The sequence below is a fragment of the Pollachius pollachius genome (assembly GCF_949987615.1).
Source record: "Pollachius pollachius genome assembly, chromosome: 2".
In the NCBI taxonomy this organism is placed as follows: domain Eukaryota; kingdom Metazoa; phylum Chordata; class Actinopteri; order Gadiformes; family Gadidae; genus Pollachius; species Pollachius pollachius.
In genome coordinates this window covers 7,741,940-7,769,468 of record NC_136935.1, presented here as the reverse complement: position 1 = coordinate 7,769,468, position 27,529 = coordinate 7,741,940, and the positions used below count along the sequence as shown (strand labels likewise).

General features: G+C 49.0%; 1 protein-coding gene across 1 annotated transcript; it reads left to right on the top strand.

Annotated features, from left to right (window-relative positions):
• On the top strand, positions 1 to 27,529 carry hnrnpll (heterogeneous nuclear ribonucleoprotein L like). Its single transcript, XM_079729430.1, has 14 exons — positions 1 to 575; positions 12,495 to 12,613; positions 12,785 to 12,894; positions 13,525 to 13,652; positions 14,117 to 14,202; positions 14,434 to 14,530; positions 15,063 to 15,135; positions 17,107 to 17,178; positions 17,414 to 17,634; positions 18,158 to 18,279; positions 20,825 to 21,026; positions 22,758 to 22,815; positions 24,107 to 24,205; positions 24,992 to 27,529. The coding sequence occupies exons 1-14, from the start codon at positions 300 to 302 to the stop codon at positions 25,045 to 25,047; spliced, it is 1,719 nt and encodes a 572-aa protein (XP_079585556.1). The 5' UTR covers positions 1 to 299; the 3' UTR covers positions 25,048 to 27,529.

Sequence of the window (27,529 nt, the reverse complement as noted above, 5' to 3'; positions counted from 1 at the left end):
AGAGAGAGAGAGAGAGAGCGAGAGAGAGAGAGAGAGAGAGAGAAGAGAGGGAGAGAGAGAGACACACACACACACACACACATACAGTGGGTAGAGAGGGAGAGAGAGAGAGAGAGAGAGCGTCCTTTGCTGCGCCACAGAAGAAGCTCGAGCCCTGAACTGCTCCTTGACGCGCGCCGACGTTCGTCAACCACGCACGCGCCACCATCCCTCCTCCGACTCCGCACCGTCCGCAGCCAATCCGCGGTTCGGGTCTCGAACCTGCGGCACCATAGAGGTTCGGCGTGACAGTCGTCGTGATGTCGGGGGCGCTGGAGGCAGCGCGTGGGGATAAGCTCCAGGACGGCGAGTACGGCGAGAGAGCCGCCAAGCGCGCGAAGACAGAGCGGCACGAGGAGGAGGAGGAGGAGGAGGAGGAGGAGGAGGAGGAGGAAGAGGAAGGAGAGGAGCTGGAGGACGGGGAGGACGCGGAGGACTCGGACCCGGGCTCGGTAGCGGAGCATGCGGCCCCGGGTACCGGAGGAGAGGCGGTGGAGGGCGGCCGCGGCCGGTGGAGGGCGAGCCAGCACGCTACGGCAAGTTGGATGGGATGAAGATATGCGTGTTGTGGTGTGTGTGTGTGTGTGTGTGTGTGTGTGTGTGTGTGTGTGTGTGTGTGTGTGTGTGTGTGTGTGTGTGTGTGTGTGTGTGTGTGTGTGTGAGTGTGTGTGTGTGTGTGTGTGTGCGTGTGTGTGCGTCGGCGTGTGTGTGCGTGTGTGTGTGTTTGTATAAGTGTAGGTGTGTTGCTGTGTGTGTGCGTATGTGAGTTGCGTATGTGAGTTGGCGCGCGACGTCGTGGAGATGAATGATGAAACACACCTTGGCGGGTGTTGGGTTCTCGCGACGTGTGCGTGCATGTTCGGTGCAGGGCCGCAGCTCTGCAGCGCGCGTGTTGGATCTCGTTTCCACATCCTAGTAGTGGCCATTGCCCATATTAGGTTGCCCCAATCATTCTCTCTCTCTATCTATGTATGCTATCTCTCTATCTATACACCTATTTCTCTATCTATATTTCAATCTCCCAAAAAGCACACTCACATGTCCCACTTCCTCTCTCTCTCTCTCTCTCTCTCTCTCTCTCTCTCTCACGCACTCTCTCTCTCTGTCTCTCTCTCTCTCTGTCGCTCTCTCTCTCTCTCTCTCTCTCTCTGTCTCTCTCTCTCACTCACTAACTCACTCACTCACTCACTCACTCACTCACCATTTATCACTCTATCTATCTCTCTGACACAAACCCACTCACAGGCTGTGAGTGATCATGGTGGGAGAGTGATCACATTGTGTGTGTGTGTGTGTGTGTGTGTGTGTGTGTGTGTGTGTGTGTGTGTGAGTGATCACGGTGCGAGAGGGATCACAGTGTGAGAGTGATCACGGTGTGAGTGTGTGCACAGTGTGTGCTTGAGGGTGAGGTGTTCATACACTCCTGTAACCAGAGTGCAGGTTGATGAGAGTGAACCCGGCAGTGGTTGTTTCCCCCTGAGGGACAGCGTCTGAAGCCCAGGGGTCAAGGCTGCAAAACACCTCTGGGGGTCCTCTCTGCTATCAGCCCAGAGTGACCACATCTAAAGATAGACCTGGAGGGATCACTGCTGCTGGGTCCGCATGGGAGAGGGAGATAGAGACAGCCCTACAATCAGACTCATTACTGGAGGCTTTTCACCAGGGCTGTATTCACTAGGGCTGTATTCACTGTATTCACCAGGGCTGTATTCACCAGGGCGGTGTTCACTAGGGCTGTTTTTACTGTATTCACTAGGGCTGTATTCACCAGGGCTTTGATCACTAGGGCTGTATTCACTGTGTTCACTAGGACTGTATTTACTAGGGCTGTATTCACTGTGTTCACTAGGACTGTATTCACTAGGGCTGTATTCACCAGGGCTTTGATCACTAGGGCTGTATTCACTAGGGCTGTATCCACTGTATTCACTAGGGCTGTATTCACTATGGCTGTATTCACCAGGGCTGTGTTCCCTAGGGCTTTATTCACTAGGGCTGTGTTCACTGTATTCACTAGGGGTGTATTCACTAGGGCTGTCTTCACTAGGGCTGTATTCACCAGGGCTGTATTCACTAGGACTGTGTTCACCAGGGCTGTATTCACTAGGGCTGTGTTCACTGTATTCACTAGTGGTGTATTCACCAGGGCTGTATTCACTAGGACTGTGTTCACCAGGGCTGTATTCACTAGGGCTGTGTTCACTGTAGTCACTAGGTCAGTATTCACTAGGGCTGTATACACTGTATTCGCTAGGGCAGTATTCACTGTATTCACAAGGGCTGTGTTCACTGTACTCACTAGGGCTGAATCCACTAGGGCTGTATTCACTGTATTCACTAGGTTGGTTTTCAATTGGGCTGTATTCACTGTGTTCACTAGGACTGTATTCACTAGGGCTGTATTCACCAGGGCTTTGATCACTAGGGCTGTATTCACTAGGGCTGTATCCACTGTATTCACTAGGGCTGTATTCACTATGGCTGTATTCACCAGGGCTGGGTTCCCTAGGGCTTTATTCACTAGGACTGTGTTCACCAGGGCTGTATTCACTAGGGCTGTGTTCACTGTATTCGCTAGGGGTGTATTCACTAGGGCTGTCTTCACTAGGGCTGTATTCACCAGGGCTGTATTCACTAGGACTGTGTTCACCAGGGCTGTATTCACTAGGGCTGTGTTCACTGTAGTCACTAGGTCAGTATTCACTAGGGCTGTATACACTGTATTCGCTAGGGCAGTATTCACTGTATTCACTAGGGCTGTATTCACTGTATTCACTAGGTTGGTTTTCACTTGGGCTGTATTCAACATATTCTCTAGGGATGTTTTCACTAGGGTTGTTTTTACTAGGGCTGTATTCACCATATTCACTAGGGCGGTTTTCACTCGGGCTCTATTGACTATTCACTAGGGGTGTGTTCCTTAGGGCTGTGTTCACTTAAGATTACAATTACAATTAGGGCATTTAGCAGACGCTTTTATCCAAAGCGACTTACATCAGTTAATATACACATTGACACACCGACGGCAGAGTCAACCATGCAAGGTGACAGCCAGCTCGTCAGGAGCAGTAAGGGTTAAGTGTCTTGCTCAGGGACACATCAACAATCAGCTAGGAGGAGCTGGGGATCGAACTAGCGACCTTTCGGTTACAAGGCAACTGCTCTACCTCCTGAGCTAAGCCGACCCGAGAAAGATGCTTTCTCTAGATGTATCCACTAGTATGCATTCTCCAGTGCGGTATTCCCTGTATTCATTACGGAGGTATTCAATGTAGTCTCTAAAGATGTATCCACTTTATGCGCTGTACTCACTTGGAAATTGACAGTGAACTCCTTCAACTCTTACACAACTCCTTCAACCCTTAGACAAAGATTTCCACCATAGCACGCTGCTTCGTGCCTGGGACAGGTGCACAGAGGAAGTAAGGAGGCTGTGGTTGGGGTCACAGCTTGCTGTGGTTTGGAGAGTAGATCACATGGTCACATGTCGGCCCTTCGTCTTCAAACTATCATGCAGGCGTTGTTCGTGACAGTTTCCAGTGAGGCTGAGAGTTTCCAGTGAGGTTGAAAGTTCCCAATGAGGCAGAGAGTTTCCAGTGAGGCTGAGAGTTTCGAGTGAGGCTGAGAGTTTCCAGTGAGGCTGGGAGTTCCCAGTAAGGCTGAGAGTTCCCAGTGAGGCCGACAGTTTCCAGTGAGGCCGAGAGTCTCCAGTGAGGCTGACAGTTCCCAGTGACGCTGACAGTTCCCAGTGAGGCCTTGAGTTTCCATTGAGGCTGATAGTTTCCAGTGAGGCTGAGAGTTCCCAGTGAGGCTGGGAGTTCCCAGTGAGGCTGAGCGTTTCCAGTGAGGCTGGGAGTTCCCAGTGAGGCTGAGAGTTCCCAGTGAGGCTGAGAGTTCCCAGTGAGGCTGGGAGTTCCCAGTGAGGCTGAGAGTTCCCAGTGAGGCTGAGAGTTCCCAGTGAGGCTGGGAGTTTCCAGTGACCTGACATTGGACCGAAAACAGGATTTTTACTCTGCAGTAGTCTCAATAAATCGATAGAGGGATGGATGGATGGATAATAGATAGAAAGAATACTAAATTACAGCAAATAGAGAGAGAGGGAGAAAGGGAGATAGGGGGGGAGAGAGAAGATGATACTCTAATCATGGTCAGTGTTGTTGCCTCACAGGTAGTTTGATAGAACAATGTCTGGGTTCAGCTGTTGAAAGGAGCTGCCTTGTTTTCCATCCCGTCCAACAAGATGTTCTGACCTTGCCTCCTGGCTTCCCCTACTTAAAGACTTATACATTATTTACAGAGCTCGTCCCTGTAGCATGCAACATCTTTCTAGAATGTTATCTGATGGAAGAGATGGCAGTGGTGTTGTTTGGTTTTAGTTTCAAGGAGAGTGGAAACACCGTTGGTTCTCACATCCCTGCTCTCTAAGTTGCCCTGCACATCAGCACACAGGAAATTACATGCATGTCATAATGCAGGTGGAAATTATGCAAGTGTTGCAAGGAACATAGCTGTGTTGACTGCCTTCTGCTGGGTTCTACTGTGGTCTCCTGGGTTCTACTGGGTTCTGTTCGGCTGGGTTCTGTTCTGCTGGGTTCTGTTCTACTGGGTTCTGTTCAACCAGGTTCTGTTCTGCTGGGTTCTACTGAGTTCTGTTCTGCTGGGTTCTGTTCTACTGGGTTAGTTTCTACTTGGTTCGGTTCTGCTGGGTTATATTGTGTTCTACTGGGTTCTACTGGGTTCTTCTGGTTTCAGCCAGTGTTAAGTGATTGAATACATGGAATGTTTTATTCTGCTCTATGAGGTTATAATAAAGCACAAGCCCAGCTACCTACCTCTGTTCTTAATGGTGTGATGCAGAGGCAGTGGGATTAGGGAGTGGTGACAGAACCTCGTTTGGGGTTGTGTGCTGTGAGGCTTTCCTCTAGAGATAGAGAAGAGAGACAGACAGAGAACCGCGGGACAGAAGGGTCCCACTGGAGCAGTTCAGGGTTGTGGAGACGTCTTTCGTCCCGGTCACACATGTTTACAGCTGGTGGACCCCTGTCGCAACAAACAAAACCTCCTTCAAGTAGAAATTATATTTGCAAGTATCCGACTGGTTTTCAGCAAGTTCAGTTATATTATTTAGAATGGGTTGTTCTTTTTTTTCACATCAGGTTCGACTTATTGAACTTATTAGCCATTCATTTTGTCTCCTACTCTTCAGTCCAGCTTTGGGAAACATTAAGACGAATAGAGTACAAGCGGCCCGTCGTGAACGACCAGGTATTATTTATTTAGAGAGCAGCTCTGATGTGCTCCGTATAGCTCTGTGCAGCGACGGGTTGCTCGCTAGCTACAGAAATGTACAGTTAACGGTTCATGGAAACCAAAACCTGGGCCTGCAGAAGCAGAGGCAGAACGGCAGTAAGAGCAGTGACTCATACTCAGCTCATTCTGGCCCTCCCTGAGAGACTCACAGCCTGTGGGTCTCTCAGGGAGGGAGTCATTGGATCGTGAATGTCAGCGCGGTTGGGAGGGGGGGGGGGGGGGGGGGGGGGGTATATAATGTAGGTGCAATGTATAGGACTAGATTAGGGAATGGCAGGCTAGTATGTAAACATTTTATTGCATATATGGATGGATGGATGAATGTATAGATGAATGAATGGTATAACAGAGGTGGATGAATGGATAGGCTGTTCCTCGTATATTTTTATGTATGTTATTTTAAAGGCCCCTCTAGGGACAGAAATTGGAAATTAGCTAAAGCTACAAATGCTATGATGCTTTCTGCTGGACTGTGCACAATCCGCATGAGCTGTATCTGTCCCAATCAAATATACCCTAACTAACTAACTAACCAACAGACAACATTTCTGAGTTCCAATGCGTCCAATGCATTTAGGACATAAATGTCAAAGCCAGCCGCTTGAGTGTAACATGTTATTTGTATTTCATTTGTATAGACCATCACTTTTGGAAATACTCAAAGAAAACTTAACAAAGATCGACGTCACAGCAGGAAATGATGCAAACATCATTAGCCAGAAATTATCTGAGTCAGTTTAAGCACAATAAAACGTACAACGCATAAAAATGAACTTAAACATAACATTATATTAAATCTTTGATTGAATATACCTGTCCACATGAACAGTTTGAATCTCCATGGGATCTTAAACATAGCAACATGGTCTTTAAAGCTCTTCAGGTCATTTCTGGTTGTTAAAAGGTCTACTGACCGCTTGCTCAAGATTTACGAATAATTAATCTTCTTTGCTTCATGCTATGGCACGGTACAGCAGAGATAAGGTAGACTTAATGATGTAAAGTAGAGTTACCTTATAGTGAACAGAAGTAGAGTTACCTTATAGTGGACAGAGGTAGAGTTAGTGATGTAAAGTAGAATTACCTTATAGTGAACAGAAGTAGAGTTAGGGATGTAAAGTAGAATTACCTTATAGTGAACGGATGTAGAGTTAGTAATGTAAGGTAGAGTTACCTTATAGTGAACAGAGGTAGAGTGAGTGATGTAAGGTATAATTACCTTATAGTGAACAGAGGTAGAGTTAGTGATGTAAGGTAGAGTTACCTTATAGTGAACAGTGGTAGAGTTATGTAAGGTACATGGGACATCTTACGTTGGACATCTTACGTTGTGGGTCGCCTATAAAATGTAACATCGATTTCTGTGACAAGTTGCTCACCTTGTGATGATATGATATAAACACTGCTATAAACTATAAACCCTCTTTTCGTCAGAAGAAGAAATCGTACATATCGCTTTCTGTGATAAGTGGCTCTTCTTGTGACGATATGATATAAACACTGCTATAACGCGGAGAGGGGCTGCGATTTCAGACAAGGATTCCATTTTCGGCACAACACCTGGTGTCGGGTGTCAGGCTCGGACGTCGCGCTCGTCCAGTGGCGTCACCGTCTGGCCAATCAGTGGCCAGCAGCCTGTTTACGACACCAAAAGTACCGGTTCAGCTCTCATGGAACCTCGACGAGGTGAGAACTAAAAAAGTACCAGGTACCAGGTTCCAGGTAACCGATTTTGGCAATGGAAACGCAAAAAAAGGCAGGCCGAGTCGAGGCGAGGCGAGTTGAGCTGGTACTGGCGGTGTCTGCATTATATTGAACAAAGGTAGAGTTACCTTATAGTGAACGGAGGTAGAGTTAGTATCCTCTCTATGGATCTGACTCTGATCCACTGACCCAATCAAATAGATCCAATAGACACCTCCCATGCAAAATGTTTGTGCGCATTTGTGCAAATGTATGTGCGTGTACATGCCTGTGTGTGTGTGTGTGTGTGTGTGTGTGTGTGTGTGTGTGTGTGTGTGTGTGTGTGTGTGTGTTTGTGTGTGGAAAGACACATGAGCAGTCAGGCTCCAAGTTGAGCTGTTTAAATTTTTATGTCCTGATTACTTACTAACTAACCTACATACTGTGGTACCGGAAACCTGCGCGCGTGTGTGCGCGTGTGTGTGTGTGTGTGTTTGCGTGTGTGTGTGCGTGTGCGTGCGTGCAGTATTGTAGAAGCAGACAAGAAGACACATGACATTACATCCCACATGACATTTATTTATTCAGACTGTTCTCCTCTTAACGCAAACACACACACACACAAACACACCACTCACACACACACACACACACACACACACACACACACACACACACACACACGCACATAAACACTCAAACACACACACTTCAGTCGCCCCCTCTGCCTGGCCTACATTCAATGTCTTTACTGACTACCCGCCATCAGCTTTAAATAACACAGACACGCACACCTACACACATATATACAAACACACACACACACACACACACACACAAAACCCCACTCAAACACACATACACACAATTATTGCTGATTAATGTAGACAGGCTGGAGGGGAAGTGGTGTTGTTGGGGGACAGCTGTGCTGCAGCCTTGTGTTACGTGACCTTGTGGGACAGAGGGAAGCTCCACTGGGCTGCACTGGACTGGGCTGCACTGGACTGGGCTGCACTGCACTGGGCTGCACTGGGCTGGGCTGCACTGGACTGGGCTGCACTGCACTGGGCTGCACTGGGCTGCACTGGGCTGGGCTGCACTGGACTGGGCTGCACTGCGCTGGGCTGCACTGGGCTGGGCTGCACTGGGCTGCACTGGACTGGGCTGCACTGGGCTGGGCTGCACTGGGCTGCACTGAACTGGACTGAACTGGGCTGGGCTGCACTGGGCTGCACCCAGCAACACCACCACAGGATCTACAGAAGAGACCCAACACACAGGCCGGTACACACAAGGCAAAGAGGCTAATTCCATCCTCAACGCGATCCTAAACATCACTGGGAAGCCATTATTAGGCAGCAGTGTCGTTCAACTTTGTCGAGGCTGGTGTTGCTGACGTTAGTTTCATGGAGGCTTGTGGCTAAGAGATTAGCAGCTCTGAAGACAGTGAAGCACAGATCGTTGCAGAGATAAGCAAGACGTAGGCTGGTGACTCAGAGGCAAGCAAGGCAGAGGCTAGCAGTCTGAGTTCAGAGGCTAGCATAACAGAGGCTAGTGACACAGAGGCCAACAACAGAGAGGCTAGCGAGGCTAGTTGCACATAGGCTAATGACACAGAGGCTAATGACACAGAGGCTAATGACAGAGAGGCTAGTGACACAGAGGCTAGTGACACAGAGGCTAATGACACAGAAGCTCGTGACACAGAGGCTAATGACACAGAGGCTATGGACACAGAGGCTAATGACACAGAGGCTTGTGACACAGGCTAGCATCACAGAGGCTAGCATTACAGAGGCTAGTGATAACTAACGACAGAAAGGCAGAAGCGGTCCAATTTGAAGAGTAGAAAGAGGGCTCAGCGACCCGCCCAGCAGAGGTAGAAGTGAGACCCGACGCAAGGGAAGTAAAAGTGGACCACAGCTCACCGAGCAGGAGACTGGAGAACCACACACACTGCTCACACAACTCAGAACCACACACACTGTTAACACAACTCAGAACCACACACACTGTTAACACAACTAAGAACCACACACACTTTTAACAAAACTCAGAACCACACACACTGCTCACATAACTCAGAGCCACACACACTGTTAACACAACTAAGAACCACACACACTGTTAACACAACTCAGAACCACACACACTGCTCACATAACTCAGAGCCACACACGCTGTTAACACAACTCAGAACCACACACACTGTTCACACCACTCAGAACCACACACACTGCTCACATAACTCAGAACCACACACACTTTTAACAAAACTCAGAACCACACACACTGAATCAGAATCAGAATAATTTATTGCCATTAATGCTAACATAGTAGGAATTTGTCTCAGCGTTCCAGTGTCTTTGTTTCAACAAATATAGTGCAACAGGACAGGACAGTTCTCACAAGACAACAGGACAATCAAAGCAATGGGTGATGAGATACATACTAGATAATAAAGTGCAAGTGCAGAATTAAGTCCAATGTGATTCTGATCCTGGACAGGTATCACGGGGGAGGAGGGAGGTGGAGGGGGGGTTGGTAGCCAAAGTTTTTTAAAAAAGTCTGTGACGGGTCTTTGCAGTTCCAGGCAGCCGCAACCTTCTCCCAGAAGGAAGCGGCGTGAAGAGGCCGTGACCTGGGTGCGAGGGGTCGGCCATGATCTTTTTTGCCCTTCAGCCTCTCCGCTGATCGAATCCCCCGCTGCAGCTTGGCCTTGTCCTTGGCCACTGCATCAGGGAACCAGGTGATGGTGGACTCAATGATGGCGGTGTAAGACTGGGTCATCATCATTCTCGGCAGCCTACATTTGTTAAGCTGCTTGAGGAAGAACATCCTCATGTGGCCCTTCTTTGAAAGGGCCCTGATGTTCAGCTCCCACTTCAAGTCCCTGGAGATGGTCAAGCCAAGAAAGAGGCAAGACTCAACGGAGGCAACCGGGGTTTCACCCAGCATGATGGGAGCGGGCGGAGCTGCGTTTCTCCTGAAGTCCACCACCATCTCCACTGTCTTCCGCGCGGTGAGCTCCAGGTTGCTGCAGCTGCACTAGCTCTGTAGCCGCTCGATCTCCCTCCTGTATGCAGACTCGTCCCCCCTGGGGATGAGGCCCACCAGGGTGGTGTCGTTTGCAAACTTCAGGAGCTTGACCGACGGTTGGAGGGAGGTGCAGCTGTTGGTGTACAGAGAAAACATGGCTGGAGACAGGACGCAGCCCTGCGGGAAGCCAGTCCTGGTGGACCTGGAGCTGGAAATGCTCTTCTCCGGCTTCACCCGCTGAGACCTGTTGGTCAGGAAGTCGGTAATCCACTTACTGGTAGAGACTGGCACCTGCAGCAGGGATAGCTGGCGCCCCAGGGTGTGAGGAATGATGCTCACACAACTCAGAACAACACACACTGTGCTTTTGCTGGTTCAGTGTTGGTTCTACATGCCAACTCCCCAAGAACCAGCTTGATGTTCCACAGACTTAAGGGCTGGAGTAGAGTAGTAAGGACGTTCAAATTAACGTTAAAATGAACGCGTTAAAGTTACACTAACCCAGTACTATACGTCACTGGTTCTAGTTCCCGGACCGGCGTGGAGTTGGTGCTGAGTTGGAACCTGTTCGTCCCGCCCGGAGCCAGGATTATTTATGTGGAAAAGCCAAGAACCGGTTTGAGATCGGCACTGGCTCTGAACCAGCACTGGAACCGCGTTGGTGGAAGAGGGGACTGGACTGCTGCTCAGCAGACAGCCTGAGCCTGGGAGAGGAGTTAACTTATTCAGGTTACTCCTCCCCTCTCCTCTGTCCTCTTCCTCCTCTCTGCTGGAGCTCCTTCTCCGCCTCCCTCGCCCCTACGTCCTGTTGTAGTAGTGGGCCGTGTGTGGGGCGTGGGGCGGTGCTGGGCGCCAGAGGGGATGGATCCCAACAACAAACCCCCTCCTCCATCCAGCTCGGCTCCCTGCTGGGCCAGCACTGGGTCACGGGTCCGGGGCCAAATGTCCCTCTCCTTTGGATCGTCGTCTTGAACCTAGGGCACAGTAGCTGCGTTTCCATCCCCCTGATTTTATGCGAATTTTGAAGTATCAAATCAGTAAACGGTGATGGAAACACCAAAATCTGCATAAAAATCCTCTAATTCGCAAAAAAGTTTATCCGCTCACTTGAGGTGGTTTTTGAGAAATGCGAAAGAGAGTAAATGCGCAAAATGGGAGATGGAAACACACTTTTCGAAACAGCTGTAGCGTAGCGAACATTGAACACACAGGACCGACAACTTCGTTCCGATATCCGCATAACGACCGGCCATAGCAACCCTGCCAACATCAACTTGTAGTGTCAATATATATATATTTTTAAGCGTTTGTGTACATAGACATCCTATATCATATATATATGATATAGGATGTCTATGTTTGCATATCCTTTAATTATACTGTGTCCATTAATCCCTGAGATATGGACACCTACTAAGTAATTCCAGTCAAATTGTCTGTTCAGCCTTTAAAACGAGAGCTGGTACATTGTGGAAAATGCATTAAACTGTAACCAGAAAACGTGGTTATAAGGTATAGACCCTATAGTATCTGTGGTATAAAGGCTGGGGTGAATTTCTGATTATAAATATGTACACTTTATGTTGAAATTATAGACGTCGCGATTTCCATTGAAACGAATGGCGCAGTGAATAGTCAAAGTTCAAAACTGGTCAATCTGAGAGCTGGTCAATTGTGAAAAATGAATTAAACTGTAATCAGACAATGCGGTTATATGCTATAGACCCTGGAGTATCTGTGGTATAAAGGCTGCAACGAATTTCGAATAATATGTACAATGTTTCCTTTAAATACGTCCATGGAACAGATGGCCAATGTGAATAGTAGATATGTTTGGACCGCTGAAGAGGTACAACTTTTCCTTGCTCTCATTGAAGAAAAAAACATTACAGCTATTTTAGATGGAAAACAATGCAATTCCACTATATATCAGGACCTAAGAGAGGCTGTTATCAAAAGGATACGACAAGCCCTGGAATAGTTTTCCGATCCAACCACTTGATGGAAACGCACCTAATTTGAATTTCTTTTTTGCGAACTTTCTAAAGATTCACTTCACCTTTTAGTTGGAAATGTGACTAGAGACGGTCAGAGTGTCGCTCGCACAACCCTGAGGTCCTGGGTTCGATCCCCGACGTCTGCGGGCCGACCCGAGTGCATCCTGGGTTACATACATACATACATAACATATACTCTTTATACTCATTATACTCATATACACATACTCATTATACTCCTTATACTCATGATACTCTTTGTGTGTGTGTGTGTGTGTGTGTGTGTTTGTGTGTGTGTGTGTGTGTGTGTGTGTGCCTGTCTGCGTGCGTGTGTGCGTGTGTGCGTGCGTGCGTGTGTGTGCCTGTCTGCGTGCGTGTCTGTCTGCGTGCGTGTGTGTGCGTGTGTGTGTGTGTGCCTGCGTGCAGGAGAACGGGGAGGACAGCCACCAGATCTCCCCCAGCCCGGTGGTCCACGTCCGGGGGCTCTGCGAGGCGGTGGTGGAGGCGGACCTGGTCGAGGCCCTGGACAAGTTCGGAGCCATATGGTGAGACCCCCCACCCGTGCCTACCTGAGGAGGAGGAAGAGGAAGAGGAAGGGGGGGAGGGGGAGGAGGAGGTGTTATGAACTGTGTGTGTGTGTGTGTGTGTGTTTGTGTGTAGCTACGTGATGACAACGATGATCTTGATTGTGTGTGTGTGTGTGTGTTTGTGTGTAGCTACGTGATGATGATGCCCTTCAAGCGTCAGGCGCTGGTTGAGTTCTCCGAGGCTCAGAGCGCAGACCGCTGCGTCTCCGGTGGAGCCAAGGAGCCTGTTTACATAGCAGGTAAACACACACACACACACACACACACACACACACACACACACACACACACACACACACACACACACACACACACTGTGGTACCCGCTCCCTGATGTCTCGGGGTCAAGGATAGATCACACTGCGAAGTCGGGGGTTAAGCCACACACGGCGTTTATTATCACGTTCCTTTAAGACGGAGAACACTAGTACTCTATTTAGGGTCTCCGAGAGCCTCCATTCCGTTGGGGTCTCCAGTTGTTCCCCCGTGTCACTCGTGTCCCCTCTCCCGTCCTGGTGTCCCTTTTAAGATGGCTCCTAGTCCTTCTCCTCCCTCCGGCCAGGTGTCCCCTATCTCGCTGATTGGGGGGAGAGAAGTGGTGCTCTCTGTCGCCGGTTAGTGGGTGGCGGCGGTATACGCCGTCCACCACTGATCCTCGGACCCGCCCGGGCCGAGGTTTCAGGGGCGGGATGCCACAACACACACACCCTAAATAACAAACTTAATAACACACACACACACAGACACAGGCACACACACAGATACACACACATAACACGCACACACACACAGCTACACACACACAGACACACAAACAGACACACACACGCACACACACTAACAGTGTGTGTGTGTGTGTGTGTGTGTAGGCCAGCAGGCCTACTTCAACTACTCCACGTCGAAGCGCATCACGCGCCCGACCAACGCGGACAACCCCGACAGCGGAAACAAAGTCCTGCTGCTGTCCATCCAGAACCCTCTGTACCCCATCACCACGGTAACACGCTGCACCCCGTCACCACGGTAACACACTGTACCCCGTCACCACGGTATCACACTGCACCCCGTCACCACGGTAACACACTGCACCCCGTCACCACGGTAACACACTGTACCCCATCACCCTGGTAACACACTGCACCCCATCACCACGGTAACACACACTGTACCCCGTCACCACGGTAACACACCACGGTAACACACTGCACCCTGTCACCAGGGTAACACACTGCACCCCATCACCACGGTAACACACTGCACCCCGTCACCACGGTAACACACCCTGCACCCCGTCACCACGGAAAACACTGTACCCCCATCACTATGGTAACACACACACACACACCACTCACACACTTGCCACTAGGAAGCTGTTAAACTCTGTTCTGTGTGTGTGCGTGTCTGTATGTGTATGTGTGTTTGTGTGTGTCTGTGTGTGCATGTGTGTGTGTGTGCGTACAGGACGTGCTCTACACAGTGTGCAACCCAATGGGCAGCGTGCTGCGCATCGTCATCTTCAAACGCAACGGGATACAAGCCATGGTGGAGTATCCTCCCCGTGCGAGTGTGTGTGTGTGTGTGTGTGTGTCCGTGTCCGTGTCCGTCTGTGTGTGTGTCTGTGTGTGTGTGTGTGTGTGTGTGTGTGTGTGTCCGTCTGTGTGTGTGTGTGCGTGTGTGCGTATGTGTGTGTGTGTGAGTATGTGTGTGTGTGTGTCCGAGTATGTGTGTGTCCGAGTATGTGTGTGTGTGTGTGTGTTGGTTCCTTAACCACCCTCCAGGTTTGAGTCGGTCCAGTGCGCCCAGAAGGCCAAAGCCGCTCTGAACGGAGCGGACATCTACGCAGGCTGCTGCACTCTAAAGATAGAGTACGCTAGGGTAGGACCCTCCTTGCCTCCTCTCCTCCTTCTCTCCTCACCTCCGCCGTCCTCCCTACTCCCTCCTCCCTCCTTACCTCCACCCCCTGCCTCCTCCCTCTTTACCTCCTCACCTCCTTGCCTCCTACCTCCTCCCTCCTCCCCTATTACCTCCTCACCACCTCCCTCCTCCCTACTCCCATCCTCCCTCCTTACCTCCTCCCTCCTCTCTCCTCACCTCCTTACCTCCTTGTTGTGTAGATGGGCGTTTGTGTTGTGTTGTTGTGATGTGTAGTTGGGAGTGTGTGTTGTGTAGTTGGGAGTGTGTGTGTGTGTGTGTTGTGTAGTTGGGAGTGTTGTTGTGTAGTTGTGTAGTTGAGTGTGTGTGCATCCCCCCCTCAGCCCACGCGTCTCCACGTTGTGTAGTTGGGAGTGTGTATGTGTTGTGTTGTGGTGTAGTTGTGTAGTTGAGTGTGTATGTGTTGTTTTGTTGTGTAGTTGAGAGTGTGTAGTTGTGCAGTTGTGTAGCTGAGTGTGTGTGTCTCCCTCCTCAGCCCACGCGCCTCAACGTGATCCGGAACGACGCGGAGAGCTGGGACTACACCAAGCCCTACCTGGTGCGGCGAGGTAGGCCCCCCTCTGGTCCTCAGTTCAGCCGCACATATAGCGCCTCTCCCTGCCTCACAGCACCCACAGGGTGAGCACACAGCACCCACAGGGTGACCCGGCCAGAACCAACCTGCTCGGAGCTGCTCTGTGGAAGGGCTCTGTAGTGGGACATCTCCTGCTCCTCCTCCTCCTGCTCCTCCTCCTGCTCCTCCTCCTCCTCGTCCACCACGAGTCCTCCTCCGACTGCCTCTACTCACCTGCTCCAATCAACACACTCTCACACCTGTCAATCACCAACCTGCACACGCCCCTCTGCCAGGGAGGGAGAGAGGCCGCAGAGAGACGAGGAGAGAGAGAGAGAGAGAGAGAGAGAGCGAGAGGGGGAAACACAGCGCTACGGACGTGAGGCTGACTCTGCACGCCATCTTTTCTTGCATCATCATCCACCTCTCCACCCTAAGAGAGAGAGAGAGAGAGAGGGTGGGGCTGACTCCTCACAGCCATGCAGCGGTGCTCCAACACGCCCAGGGAGCCAGTCGTCTGTGTGTGGTCTCCTTACTGCCTCCCTGCTTCTCTACAGGCTAACCCGCCGGCCGCCGCTACGCTAGGTGTGACCTCATCACACGGGGCCGTAAGGTTAGACCGTCCACTGATGATGATGATGATGATGGTGATGATGGTGATAATGGTGATGATGGTGATTCCTGTTTTTTGTGTTTTTTAAACGAAACTCCAGAGGATTCTGAGGATTCTGTCGACGGTCGGATTCACTCGGGTTAATCTGTCCTGATGAAAAACATTGGAATAAATAACAGATGCATCATTTATTTTATTATGTAGAATAAGATAAAGTCATTAATTCCACAAGGTTAATAACCAAAGTACAGTGCTTGCTTTGTTTGTGTGTGTGTGTGTGTGCGTGTGCGTGCGTGCGTGCGTGCGTGTGTGTGTGTGTGTCCCGTGTCTTTGAACACAAGGACATAGAACGACACATACCTGTTCTCATGTTTCCTAAAGTGTTACATGATTCTCTTTATTAGTTAATGGTTAGACCTGTCTCTCTTTCTGTCCCCCCTCTCTCTCTCTCTCTCTCTTTCCCTCTCTCTGTTTCTCTCTCTCTCTCTCTCGCTCTCTCTCGCTCTCTCTCTCTTTCCCTCTCTCTGTTTCTCTCTCTCTCTCTCTCTCTCTCTCTATGGTTAGAACTGCCTGCCTGAATGCTTTGAGAATCTGTTCATATGGATCACAAGTCCGTGGAGCAGTCTTGTGATCCATGTTGAACTCACATTTCTCTCACTCAGAGGCATCAACATCGGTTGTTTTATTACATGGACAAACCATTGCTGAAACCGTTTATTAACATGAGTCAGCCACACATTATTTGGTATTTGTGGATAATGTTGGGTGTAGCCAGTGAGAGTCATATTATGTAAGTTTTGACATGTTTGCCACTAGACAAGTAAAGCCCGTAATGTTATGTTATTTTCCTTTCTTTGTATTTTTTTTTATATCCAACATAACTTCAAAGTAATTACTGTGAAGACAGTCCTACACAGTGTAACTAGTAATACCACCACTGCTGTAATACTAGTCAGTTGTTCTGTACCACAAAAGCCAACCAGTCTCTGGTGCCATCTGGTGGCGGAATTCATCTGTTTCCTCTGAGTGGCCACGAGTCCATTCCAACTCTGTGAATTGATTCACCCACCGTGACTTGATACATGACCTGATAAAAAAATATAAAATAAGCACTGTGTGAATAAAAAAGCAAGATCAGTGCGGAAGTTTTTTTTTTGTGGTGGACCTCGATACCAGTGTTTTCATGGTCAGTGACTCTGGCTGACTTCGACTGTCGTCAAACAATCAGTAGCACCTTTTTCAACCACAGGGTGGCACGCACACAAAGTCCCCTATACATCCAGTTATTCCCATGTTATTCCTGTGTTATTCCTGTGTTATTCCTATGTATCAACAAGGTGTTGGTTGTTTCAGACCGGGGGAAAGGCAGGAAGAGGCAGGCCATCCTAGGAGAACACCCGTCTTCCTACAACGATAAAGGCTACGGTAAGACGCAAAAAACAGTCCGGTCTGGCGGATCACAGCGCCGAGTTCAGAGGGCTCCACAGAGCCCACACGGGGGCGCTGGAGGGCAGCGAAAAGAAATTGAGATCGGGTTTTTAGGAAAATAGCAGATTAGTAATGAGTTGGAAAACTTCTGTTTATCTGACACACCAATATGGCCTCCAAACCCAACATGGCCTCCAAACACTGAGCTCTGCCCTGTCCCCCTCCCCCCCAGGCCAGCCCTGCCCCCTGCTGCCGTTGCCTGGCAACAGCAGGTACAAGCCGGGCTCCGTGGACGTCCCCGACATGGTGTCCTACCCCCCGCCCCAGTCGTCCTCCTCCTCGTACTCCAGCCAGGCCTCCAGCTCCGTCGCCATGGTGAGCGGCCTCCACCCTTCCAAGATGAACTGCACCCGCATCTTCAACCTCTTCTGTCTCTACGGCAACATCGAGAAGGTGTGTGTGTGTGTGTCAGGATAGTATGTGTGTGAACAATTGGTGTGTATGTGTGTGCATGTATGCGTAAGGTTAGTTTCTGTGTAAGTGTGTGTGCGTGTGTGTGTGTGTGTTAGGGTAGTGTGTGTGTGTGTGAGTGTGTGTGTGCGTGGGTGTGTGTGCGGCGTGTGTAAGGGTGTTGTGTGTGTGTATGTCAAAGGGTAGTGTGTGTGTGTGTTTGTGTATGTGTAAGGGTAGTATGTGTGTAAGCGGTGTGTGTGTGTGTATATGCATGTGTGTGTGTAGGTGTGTGTGTGTGGGTGTGTGTGCGGCGTGTGCGTGTGTAAGGGTGTTGTGTGTGTGTATGTCAAAGGGTAGTGTGTGTGTGTGTTTGTGTATGTGTAAGGGTAGTATGTGTGTAAGCGGTGTGTGTGTGTGTATATGCATGTGTGTGTGTAAGTGTATGTGTGTGTGTGTGTGTGCGTGTGTGCGTGTGTGTGTGCGTGCGTGCGTGTGTGTAAAGCTGCCCCCGTGCGTCCTGCAGGTGAAGTTCATGAAGAGCGTTCCCGGGACGTCCCTGGTGGAAATGGGGGACGAGTATGCGGTGGACCGGGCCATCACACACCTCAACAGCATCCGCGTGTTCGCTAAGAGACTCAACGTCTGGTGAGACACACACACACACACACACACACACACACACACACACACACACACACACACACACACCTCAACAGCATCCGCGTGTTTGCTAACAGTCTCAACGTCTGGTGAGACACACTCACACAGACACCTCCTCCACACACACACACACACACACACACACACACACACACACACACACACACACCTCCTCTACACACACACACACACCTCCTCTACACACATACACACACATACCTCCTCTACACACAAACACTACCTTCATAGAGAGGCGGGTCTCAGTGTGAACAGGTGGACAGTACACCTGTTCATAGGGAGGCGGGTCTCAGTGTGAACAGGTGGACAGTACACCTGTTCATAGGGAGGCGGGTCTCAGTGTGAACAGGTGGACAGTACACCTGTTCATAGGGAGGCGGGTCTCAGTGTGAACAGGTCGACAGTACACCTGTTCATAGAGAGGCGGGTCTCAGTGTGAACAGGTGGACAGTACACCTGTTCATAGGGAGGCCCGGTCTCTGTGTGAACAGGTGGACAGTACACCCAGCGGGCGTGGCTTCTACCTGTCAGCCATATGTATATGACTCCCCCTAACCCTAGCCCCCTTATGTACACAAACAAACCCCCTAAACAGTCCCTCCAGAAAAATGCGGGGTTTTTTTTGTGATTGTTGCGGCCAAAAATCCTTGATTATGCGGCACGTTTTCTTAAAAGATGCGATGAAATATGCGGTATATTTATGCAATTTTATGTGATGAAATTGCGGGGCCTTGCAAAAATTGCGGGAACTTGTGAGAAAATGCGGGAACTTGCGAAAAATGCAGCTTTTCAATGACGTTCACGTTGCGTAATTACGTCACTTCATAACGCTCCCATGGCAACAGGGGGAAATGGCTGCTCTTGTGTGAAGTAAGCGCAACATTTTTAAACTTTCTGCTAAGTTATATGTGACTTTTTTGCAACAAAAATGCGGGGATTATGAAATCATGCAAGCCTCACATATTTTGCGCGGAAATCTGCAATTTATGCGCTGAAAGTGCGGCATATTTGAAAAAATGTGGCCCCTGCATGAATGCAGACTTTGGCTGATTATGCGTTGAATTATGCGATCGCATAATCGTGTTTTTCTGGAGGGAGTGCCAAGCATTGGTTCTCAAAGTGCGGCCCGCGGGCCAATGGCGGCCCGCAGAAACATTCCTGGCGGCCCGCAATGATATACAGATGTAAGTAATTAAAAAAATAATAAAAATTATAAAGTTTTTTTTACTTTGAAAGGATGAACCTCAGTTTCGTGATTTAGACCTCACTTGACCTCACTCCCAGAGGTCCACGGTGCAATGTTTTCTTTCACCACTGGGATGCTGACGTCGTTTCCCGCATAATTTTCTTTCCTTTGGCGGCCCTCAGTCAAATTCTGGGTTCCTAAATTGGCCCTCAGCTGTCAAAACTTTGAGAACCCCTGCCCTAAAAGATCAAGGCAGAGACCCTGAGAAGGTCAGGAGGGCAATGAGTGCAATGAGTCCTGCCACGACCAGGGCAGCACACTACAACAGACCCAGCGTTAGGCTCATGGGGATGGGCACAGGAGGAGCTTGTAGGGAACCTGTAACGAGGAGGGGCCGGTGATTGGTCTCAGTGTGTCCTAAAGACATTGCTGACGATAGTGTCTCAAGGGTGTCCATTGGGCATCGTGTTGTGTACACCCCTGTCCCTAAAGACCCCGCTGCTGCTGATTGTGGGGGGTCTCTAGTGTGTCCCTTAAGACCCTGGTGTGTCTCAGTGGGTCTCAGTGTGTCACAGTGTGTCCCTAAAACCCCGGCTGTGTCTCAGTGTGTTTCAGTGTGTCTGAGTGTGTCTCAGTGTGTCTAAGTGTGTCTCGTTGTGTCTGAGTGTCTGAGTGTGTCACAGTGTGTCCCTAAAACCCCGGCTGTGTCTCAGTGTGTTTCAGTGTGTCTGAGTGTGTCTCAGTGTGTCTAAGTGTGTCTCGTTGTGTCTGAGTGTCTGAGTGTGTCACAGTGTGTCCCTAAAACCCCCGCTGTGTCTCAGTGGGTCTCAGTGTGTCTGAGTGTTTCTCAGTGTGTCTAAGTGTGTCTCGTTGTGTCTGAGTGTCTGAGTGTGTCACAGTGTGTCCCTAAAACCCCCCGCTGTGTCTCAGTGTGTTTCAGTGTGTCTGAGTGTGTCTCAGTGTGTCTAAGTGTGTCTCGTTGTGTCTGAGTGTCTGAGTGTGTCACAGTGTGTCCCTAAAACCCCCGCTGTGTCTCAGTGTGTTTCAGTGTGTCTGAGTGTGTCTCAGTGTGTCTGAGTGTGTCTCAGTCTGTCTAAATGTGTTTCAGTGTGTCTCAGTGTGTCGCTAAATCCCCGGCTGTGTCTCAGTGTGTCTAAGTGTGTCTCATTGTGTCTGAGTGTCTGAGTGTGTCTCAGTGTGTCTCTGTGTGTCCCTAAAACCCTGGCTGTGTCTCAGTGTGTATCAGTGTGTCTCAGTGTGTATCAGTGTGTCTAAATGTGTTTCAGTGTGTCTCAGTGTGTCCTTAAATCCCTGGCTGTGTCTCAGTGTGTCCAAGCAGCACTCGGTGATCCCCAGCCAGGTGTTTGAGCTGGAGGACGGCAGCAGCAGCTACAAGGACTTCTCCATGACGCGCAACAACCGCTTCAGCAGTGCCGGCCAGGCCTCCAAGAACATCATCCAGCCCCCCTCTGCCGTGCTCCACTTCTACAACGTCCCGCCGTGCGTGTCCCAGGACCACCTGCTGAGGGTGGGTGTTCCCACTCCCTTTGTGGTCTCCACCTCCACCTTTCTGATTCATCCGTCCTCCGGTGCATCGGAGCACCACAGATGCTCTCCTCTCTGGGGGAACTTAGGACAAAGGACCCAACAAATGTTTTGCGCAGTAAAATTAGCGATACATTATTATAGCTGTGTTAAAAAAGAGTAAATACAATACCTCTTTGTACGTTGTTCATAACTTAAGTCCTCCTGGTTTCAGTCTTCAGTGGCAGCGTTAGGCCGAGGGCTAGCTGCTAATGCTAGCAGCTTAGCATTGTTGCGACCGCCGTGGAACGTACAACACGCAAACCCTAACAATCATAGAGATCATCAAATGGCAGGTCTTCATGAGGTATTGCGTCGAAGACAGACGAGAATCCTAAATGCAAACAGCCACACAATTGCCAGTAGAGTAGAGGAGTATTGAAAGCATGCATCCTTTAAGTCTATTCTCCAGCAGAATGAGCCAAGAACACAGGTTTACCAGGTTTGTTATCCTGTTGAGTGCCCAACAATAAAATAACTACATTTCTCAGAAGAAGGAGAAACAACAATGTATCTCTGTCGGTACAGTAGCCTAAGGATGTTAATAGAACAAAGTGCCAAGCACTAACAATCACAAGGTTCACCCATTCCCCGTAGTACACAACAAAGACAGCTAGGATAAGATGCTACATGATGCTAACAGCTGTTTTTAAGTGCGTTCATCTCCCGCCGTGAAGTCTAGACTCGGTCCAAGGGTTCTTTTAAGGACGCTACATCATAGAACGCTCGACAAGCACTGTTCAAATGTTGAGAACACTCGGAAATTCGCTCCCTTTTCGCGTCCTTTTTGAGAATTCCGAGATTTTTCAAGGAGTATGATGTATGATGATTTTTCAGTCTCAGGAGCCTCTCATGACCCTCCTGTTATCACAAGGAGGGTGATAACAAGGAGTTAAGGCGCCTCCTTGGAACCCTTCTCAGAACACACTCTCAGAGTTTGATTTACTGGTGGTATGAAACATTAATAGGTCTATATATAGATAGGCGATAAGGCCAGATAATGATCGTTTAGTTTAGTTTAGTTTATTTTTTTATAGTTTTGTGGACAGTAGTTCCCTTGAGAAGGAGCAGCTTTAGCCTATTTGGCTAATTTCCAGCTGTAGTCCCTATCATCCTTGAAAAATCTCGGAATTCTCAAAAAGGACGCGAAAAGGGAGCGAATTTCCGAGTGTTCTCAACATTTGAACAGTGCTTGTCGGCGTTCTATGATGTAGCGTCCTTAAAAGGTTGATGCTAACAGCTGTTTTTAAGTGCGTTCATCTCCCGCCGTGAAGTCTAGACTCGGTCCTCAGTCTCAGGAGCCTCTCATGACCCTCCTGTTATCACAAGGAGGGTGATAACAAGGAGTTAAGGCGCCTCCTTGGAACCCTTCTCAGAACACACTCTCAGAGTTTGATTTACTGGTGGTATGAAACATTAATAGGTCTATATATAGATAGGCGATAAGGCCAGATAATGATCGTTTAGTTTAGTTTAGTTTATTTTTTTATAGTTTTGTGGACAGTAGTTCCCTTGAGAAGGAGCAGCTTTAGCCTATTTGGCTAATTTCCAGCTGTAGTCCCTATCGTCCCTAACATTTCTCAAATACTACTTAGCCGGTTAGCTGCTTAGCATGTTAGCTGCTCAGCGTAATAAGTGCATAGCTTCTTCATGCAGAAGTGTGTTTTCCCTGCAGCTCTGCGAGGAGCATGACGTCCCCGGGTTTGTCAAGTTCAAGGTCTTTGACGCAAAGCGTAAGTTGACAAATTATTGTTGCTGTCTGCTATTGTTGCTGATGCTATTTGACCACATTTGGTGATTTCTGCATATAAATCAACTTTATAAACTTTTTACTGCCAAACATGACCTACTGATCTTCAACGTGTCCAGGCCTGTATGATGCTGTTGGCTGTTTCCCAAAGTGAAGGCTGCAGCCTTGCTAGAACACTTCCTTGCGAGTCGTTTCCTATGGAGATGCGGCTAGAGTGCTGGCTAGAGTGCTGCCTAGCGTTTGTAGCATTCAGAGTTTGGATCGACTTGCTAGTGTGGAAGCGCTTCCGCTTCCGCTTTTTAATATTGCTCCAGTGGTAAATATTTTAATATTTTAATTGTTGAAATTGTTATTGGTGACAGTAGTTTGTTTAAACACCAGCTACATACATTCTTAAACAAATCAATCCATGCAAATTATAGCATGGATTAATATATGTATCATTACATTGCAAAAACGCACTGGTACATTTTTTGCATTTACATGATTGATCTATTGATCTATAGCAATACGGCATAAAATATTTCTGAAAATGTTCAAATAACTTCAAGCTTGTGTAAAGCAATGTGTATCGCTTTCCATACGCAATTTTTAAATACCCGCGCAGCGTGTGAACACAAAGGATTGTGGGTATTTTGGCTCGTTGAGGATCCATCGATCCATCCTTGAAAAATCTCGGAATTCTCAAAAAGGACGCGAAAAGGGAGCGAATTTCCGAGTGTTCTCAACATTTGAACAGTGCTTGTCGGCGTTCTATGATGTAGCGTCCTTAAAAGGGCGGCCGTTGAGCATGCTTCCTTCAGATTGGGAAACAGCCATTGTCTTGTCTAAAGGAAACCCCACAATGCACAAACACTCTCTGTAAACGTTTCAGGATGCAAACGTGACACCTATTGCGTCTCTAACGACCTGTTATCCGGGTCGTCAGGGACAGACGGTGTCTCTAATGACCTGTGCTCCGGGTCGTCAGGGACAGACTGTGTCTCTAACGACCTGTGCTCCGGGTCGTTAGGGACAGACGGTGTCTCTAATGACCTGTTCTAATGGTCGTTAGGGACAGACGCTGTCTCTAATGACCTGTTCTTCTGGTCGTAAGGGACAGACAGTGTGTCTGACGACCTGTTATCCTGGTCGTTAGGGACAGACGGTGTATCTAATGACCTGTTCTTCTGGTCGTTAGGGACGGACGGTGTCTCTAACGACCTATCATCCGGGTTGTTAGTAACTGCGTCCCTAACAACCTGTGCTCTGGGTCTGGGCCCTGTGCTCTGCAGCCTCCTCCAAAACCATCTCCGGTCTGCTGGAGTTCGACAGCAAGACCCAGGCGGTGGAGGTGCTCACCGTCCTCAACCACTACCAGATCCGGATTCCCAGTGAGTCACAACCACCACCGCTGGTTTTGGTTAGATTTGGGTCTGTGGGAGAGAGTCGCTGGGACACTGCTCTTCACAGCAGCCTGGGGCATTGGGGAGTACTGGGAGCACAGTGGAGGATAGTGGAAAGAAGGCTGTGCAAACTACTAACTTTCTTTCATAATTAATCCCAGGTATTTTATTTTACTATCATCGAGCTCCCAGTACCAGATGGAGAGGACAGCTCTGGCTCTGTCTTGCACTCAGGACATTTCCCTGCTCTGGTTTGTAAAACCACACCTCTATCCCTGAAAACGTGCACTGATATGTTAGATGTACATGTCATCAAGGAACAGGTAAGGGTCAGAAAGTACAGAGACAGGTCATTGAGGAGCAAGTAGGGGTTAGACAGCACAGAGACAGGTCATTGAAGAGCAGGTAGGGGTTAGACAGCACAGAGACAGGTCATTGCAGACCAGGGAGGGGTGAGACAGTACAGAGACAGGTCATTAAGGAACAGGTAGGGGTTAGACAGTGGAGACAGGTCATTGAGGAGCAGGTAGGGGTGAGACAGTACAGAGACGGGTCATTAAGGAACAGGTAGAGGTTGCACAGTACAAAGACAAGTCGTTGAGAAGCAAGTAGGGTTAGACAGTGTGTGTGTGTGTGTGTGTGTGTGTGTGTGTGTGTGAGTGTGAGTGTGAGTGTGAGTGTGAGTGTGAGTGTGAGTGTGAGTGTGAGTGTGTGTGTGTGTGTGTGTGTGTGTGTGTGTAGTGATTGATCTTCTCCACCTCCTATCTCTTCCAGACGGCTCCAACCCCTACACACTGAAGCTTTGCTTCTCCACCTCTTCTCATCTGTGAACCCCTCCAGTGGGTGGAGAGGAGGAGAGGAGGAGCAGGAGGAGAGAGGAGAGAAGAGAGAGGAGAGAGGAGAGGAGTGGGAGCAGGAGGAGGCACAAGAACCTCAAACAGGAAGAAGAAACCCAGCACCCCGGAAGATTGCGCAGTGAAGAGCAGAAGGTGACTGCAGAGGAACGGACCAGTAGAGACCAGTAGAGACCAGTGGGGTTGATGTTGGTGAAGGTGGTCATAGTGGTTTGCGTTTCACTGACACACAGAAAACAAAGTTCAGCAAACGGCTGAGACACTGTTTGGTTTTGGCGGAGGAGCAGGACTACATGTCACTGATGAGGAGTTGACCTGGTGGAGTAAGACGCTCCGAGGGCCTCGTCAATCCAGTGATTCACCCGTCAGGGACCGCCCCCCCCTGGAGGTGGACACAAGACAGACCCTTTCTATTCCCACCCTGCACTATATCAACGTTAAGGTCGACCCTCCGGTCAGTCAGTGGTCCATGGTGTGTCCTCCAGACCTGTGGTGTGTGTGAGGGGATCAGGAAGGTGGAGGAGATGTTTTGATTGACAGACAGAGCCACTGACGCTGACCAATAGAATCGCGGATGGAAGTACTATCTTCTCTATACTTATCTTATGAACACGAATATTTGTGTTTTATGATGTAAAGTTTACTTCTTGTTGAGACAAATATACTTGAAAGTTGTGATCCTATGTTATATTTACGGAATGAAATTACTTCAACGCATTATTTCTCTGATTAAGTGTGATAAACTTTGCGTTGGTAAAATGTTAACCGATCCCGTACTAATGGTGGGTGTTGTAATTATTTTCAGACGTAAGCTAGTAAGCTTAGCAGCTAGGTGTGTATGTGTCTGTGTGTCTTTGTGTGTGTGTGTGTGTGTGTGTGCGTGTGTGCGTGTGTGCGTGTGTGCGTGTGTGCGTGTGTGCGTGCGTGCGTGCGTGCGTGCGTGCGTGCGTGCGTGCGTGCGTGCGTGTGTTTGTGTGTGTGTGTACACATGTGACTGTTTGTTTGTTCTTTACTGCAGCGATACTGAAGATAGCTTTGTTTCACGTTTTGAGGCGGGAGGGAGCGATCATTCTAGATCAAAATGGAGACATGTGATGTCATTAACAATGCACCCATTATCCCAGAGTCAACCCTGTGTTTTTGTGTGTGTGCGTGCCTCTATGTGTTCATGTGTGTGAGTGTGTACTTGATGCATTTAAAAGAAACACGCACATCACAGTGTTGTGTCGTGTGTGTATCAGTCTGACAGCCTGGTCACCAAACGTAAACATTAACGTTTAGGCGCTTTTACCCTAAGCCAATTACAATAAGTACATTTGTCAGAAGAAAGAGAAACAATAATATATCACTCTGGGTACAGTAAGAATTGTCATAGAACCAATTGCCAAGCACTAATACTCTCTAGGTTAACCCATTTCCCGTACAACAAAGACAGCTAGGCTAAGACGCTACACAATGCTGAGTACTATTTTTAAGGGCAAGGACGTACAACATACAATAAGTGTGTTCATTAAGTGCCAGGACGTACAACATACAATAAGTGCGCACGGTTGTTGAGGAACGGAGTGTGGGTAGGACTGCTCCACTCTCCTACCCAGTGTTACATTAAGGTGTGCCCACTCCGCCCCCATACTAACACCAACACAGCATGTACTGTTGGCCCCAGCTCCCCAGCCCTCCACTGCAGCCTGTACTCATACAGCAGCCAACTGCACGAACAAGTCCGTCCAGCTATCCCTGCTGCTGCCGGCCCGGGCAGCCTGCCAGCACCTCTAGCCTACTGGACCTGGTGCCACGGCGACGGCTGATCACAATCTCAGATCTTCTTCCAAAAACCCCATGTTGGAGATAAAAATGTTGAATTTCCATTTCCCATTCCTGCATTGGATGAGCCTACAGATGGTTAAGTTTAGTTTTAAGGTTAGAAATGGGTACGTTTAAATTTGTTAGAGATGATTACGTTTGGGTATGGTTAGGTTTCGGTATAGGTTAGGGAGGGTTAAGTTAAAATATAAGTTAGAGTTAAGTCCAGGCATTGGTTTGGTGTGGTTTGATTAAGGGTGCGCCTCCAAAAAGGCAGCAGTGCATCATGGGAGTATACGCAGAGCTGCGGTTGGTGAACCTGCAGACCTCAGAGACGATATTTGACTATCTTATATTACACCGTTTGTTTTAAAGTCATTCAGCATGCGGACCATCATTTGCACATTGTATGAGCACCTGTCCCTGCATCGCTGACGAGTGCAATCGGGCCTGTGTGGAGATGTGTCCTCAAACGGCTCTCTGCAGTAGAGCGGGCCCCTGGGATCAGGGGCCCGGGGCCCGAGAGCCAGACGTGGTCTATACTCAGCGGGCCGAGCACAGGCTTAACTCTGGCTGTTACGTTCAATTCTGTATTTTCTCTGTTGCCTGTTCTGAGTTAATGCATATTTATTGTTTTCAGTAAGGACAAATTAAT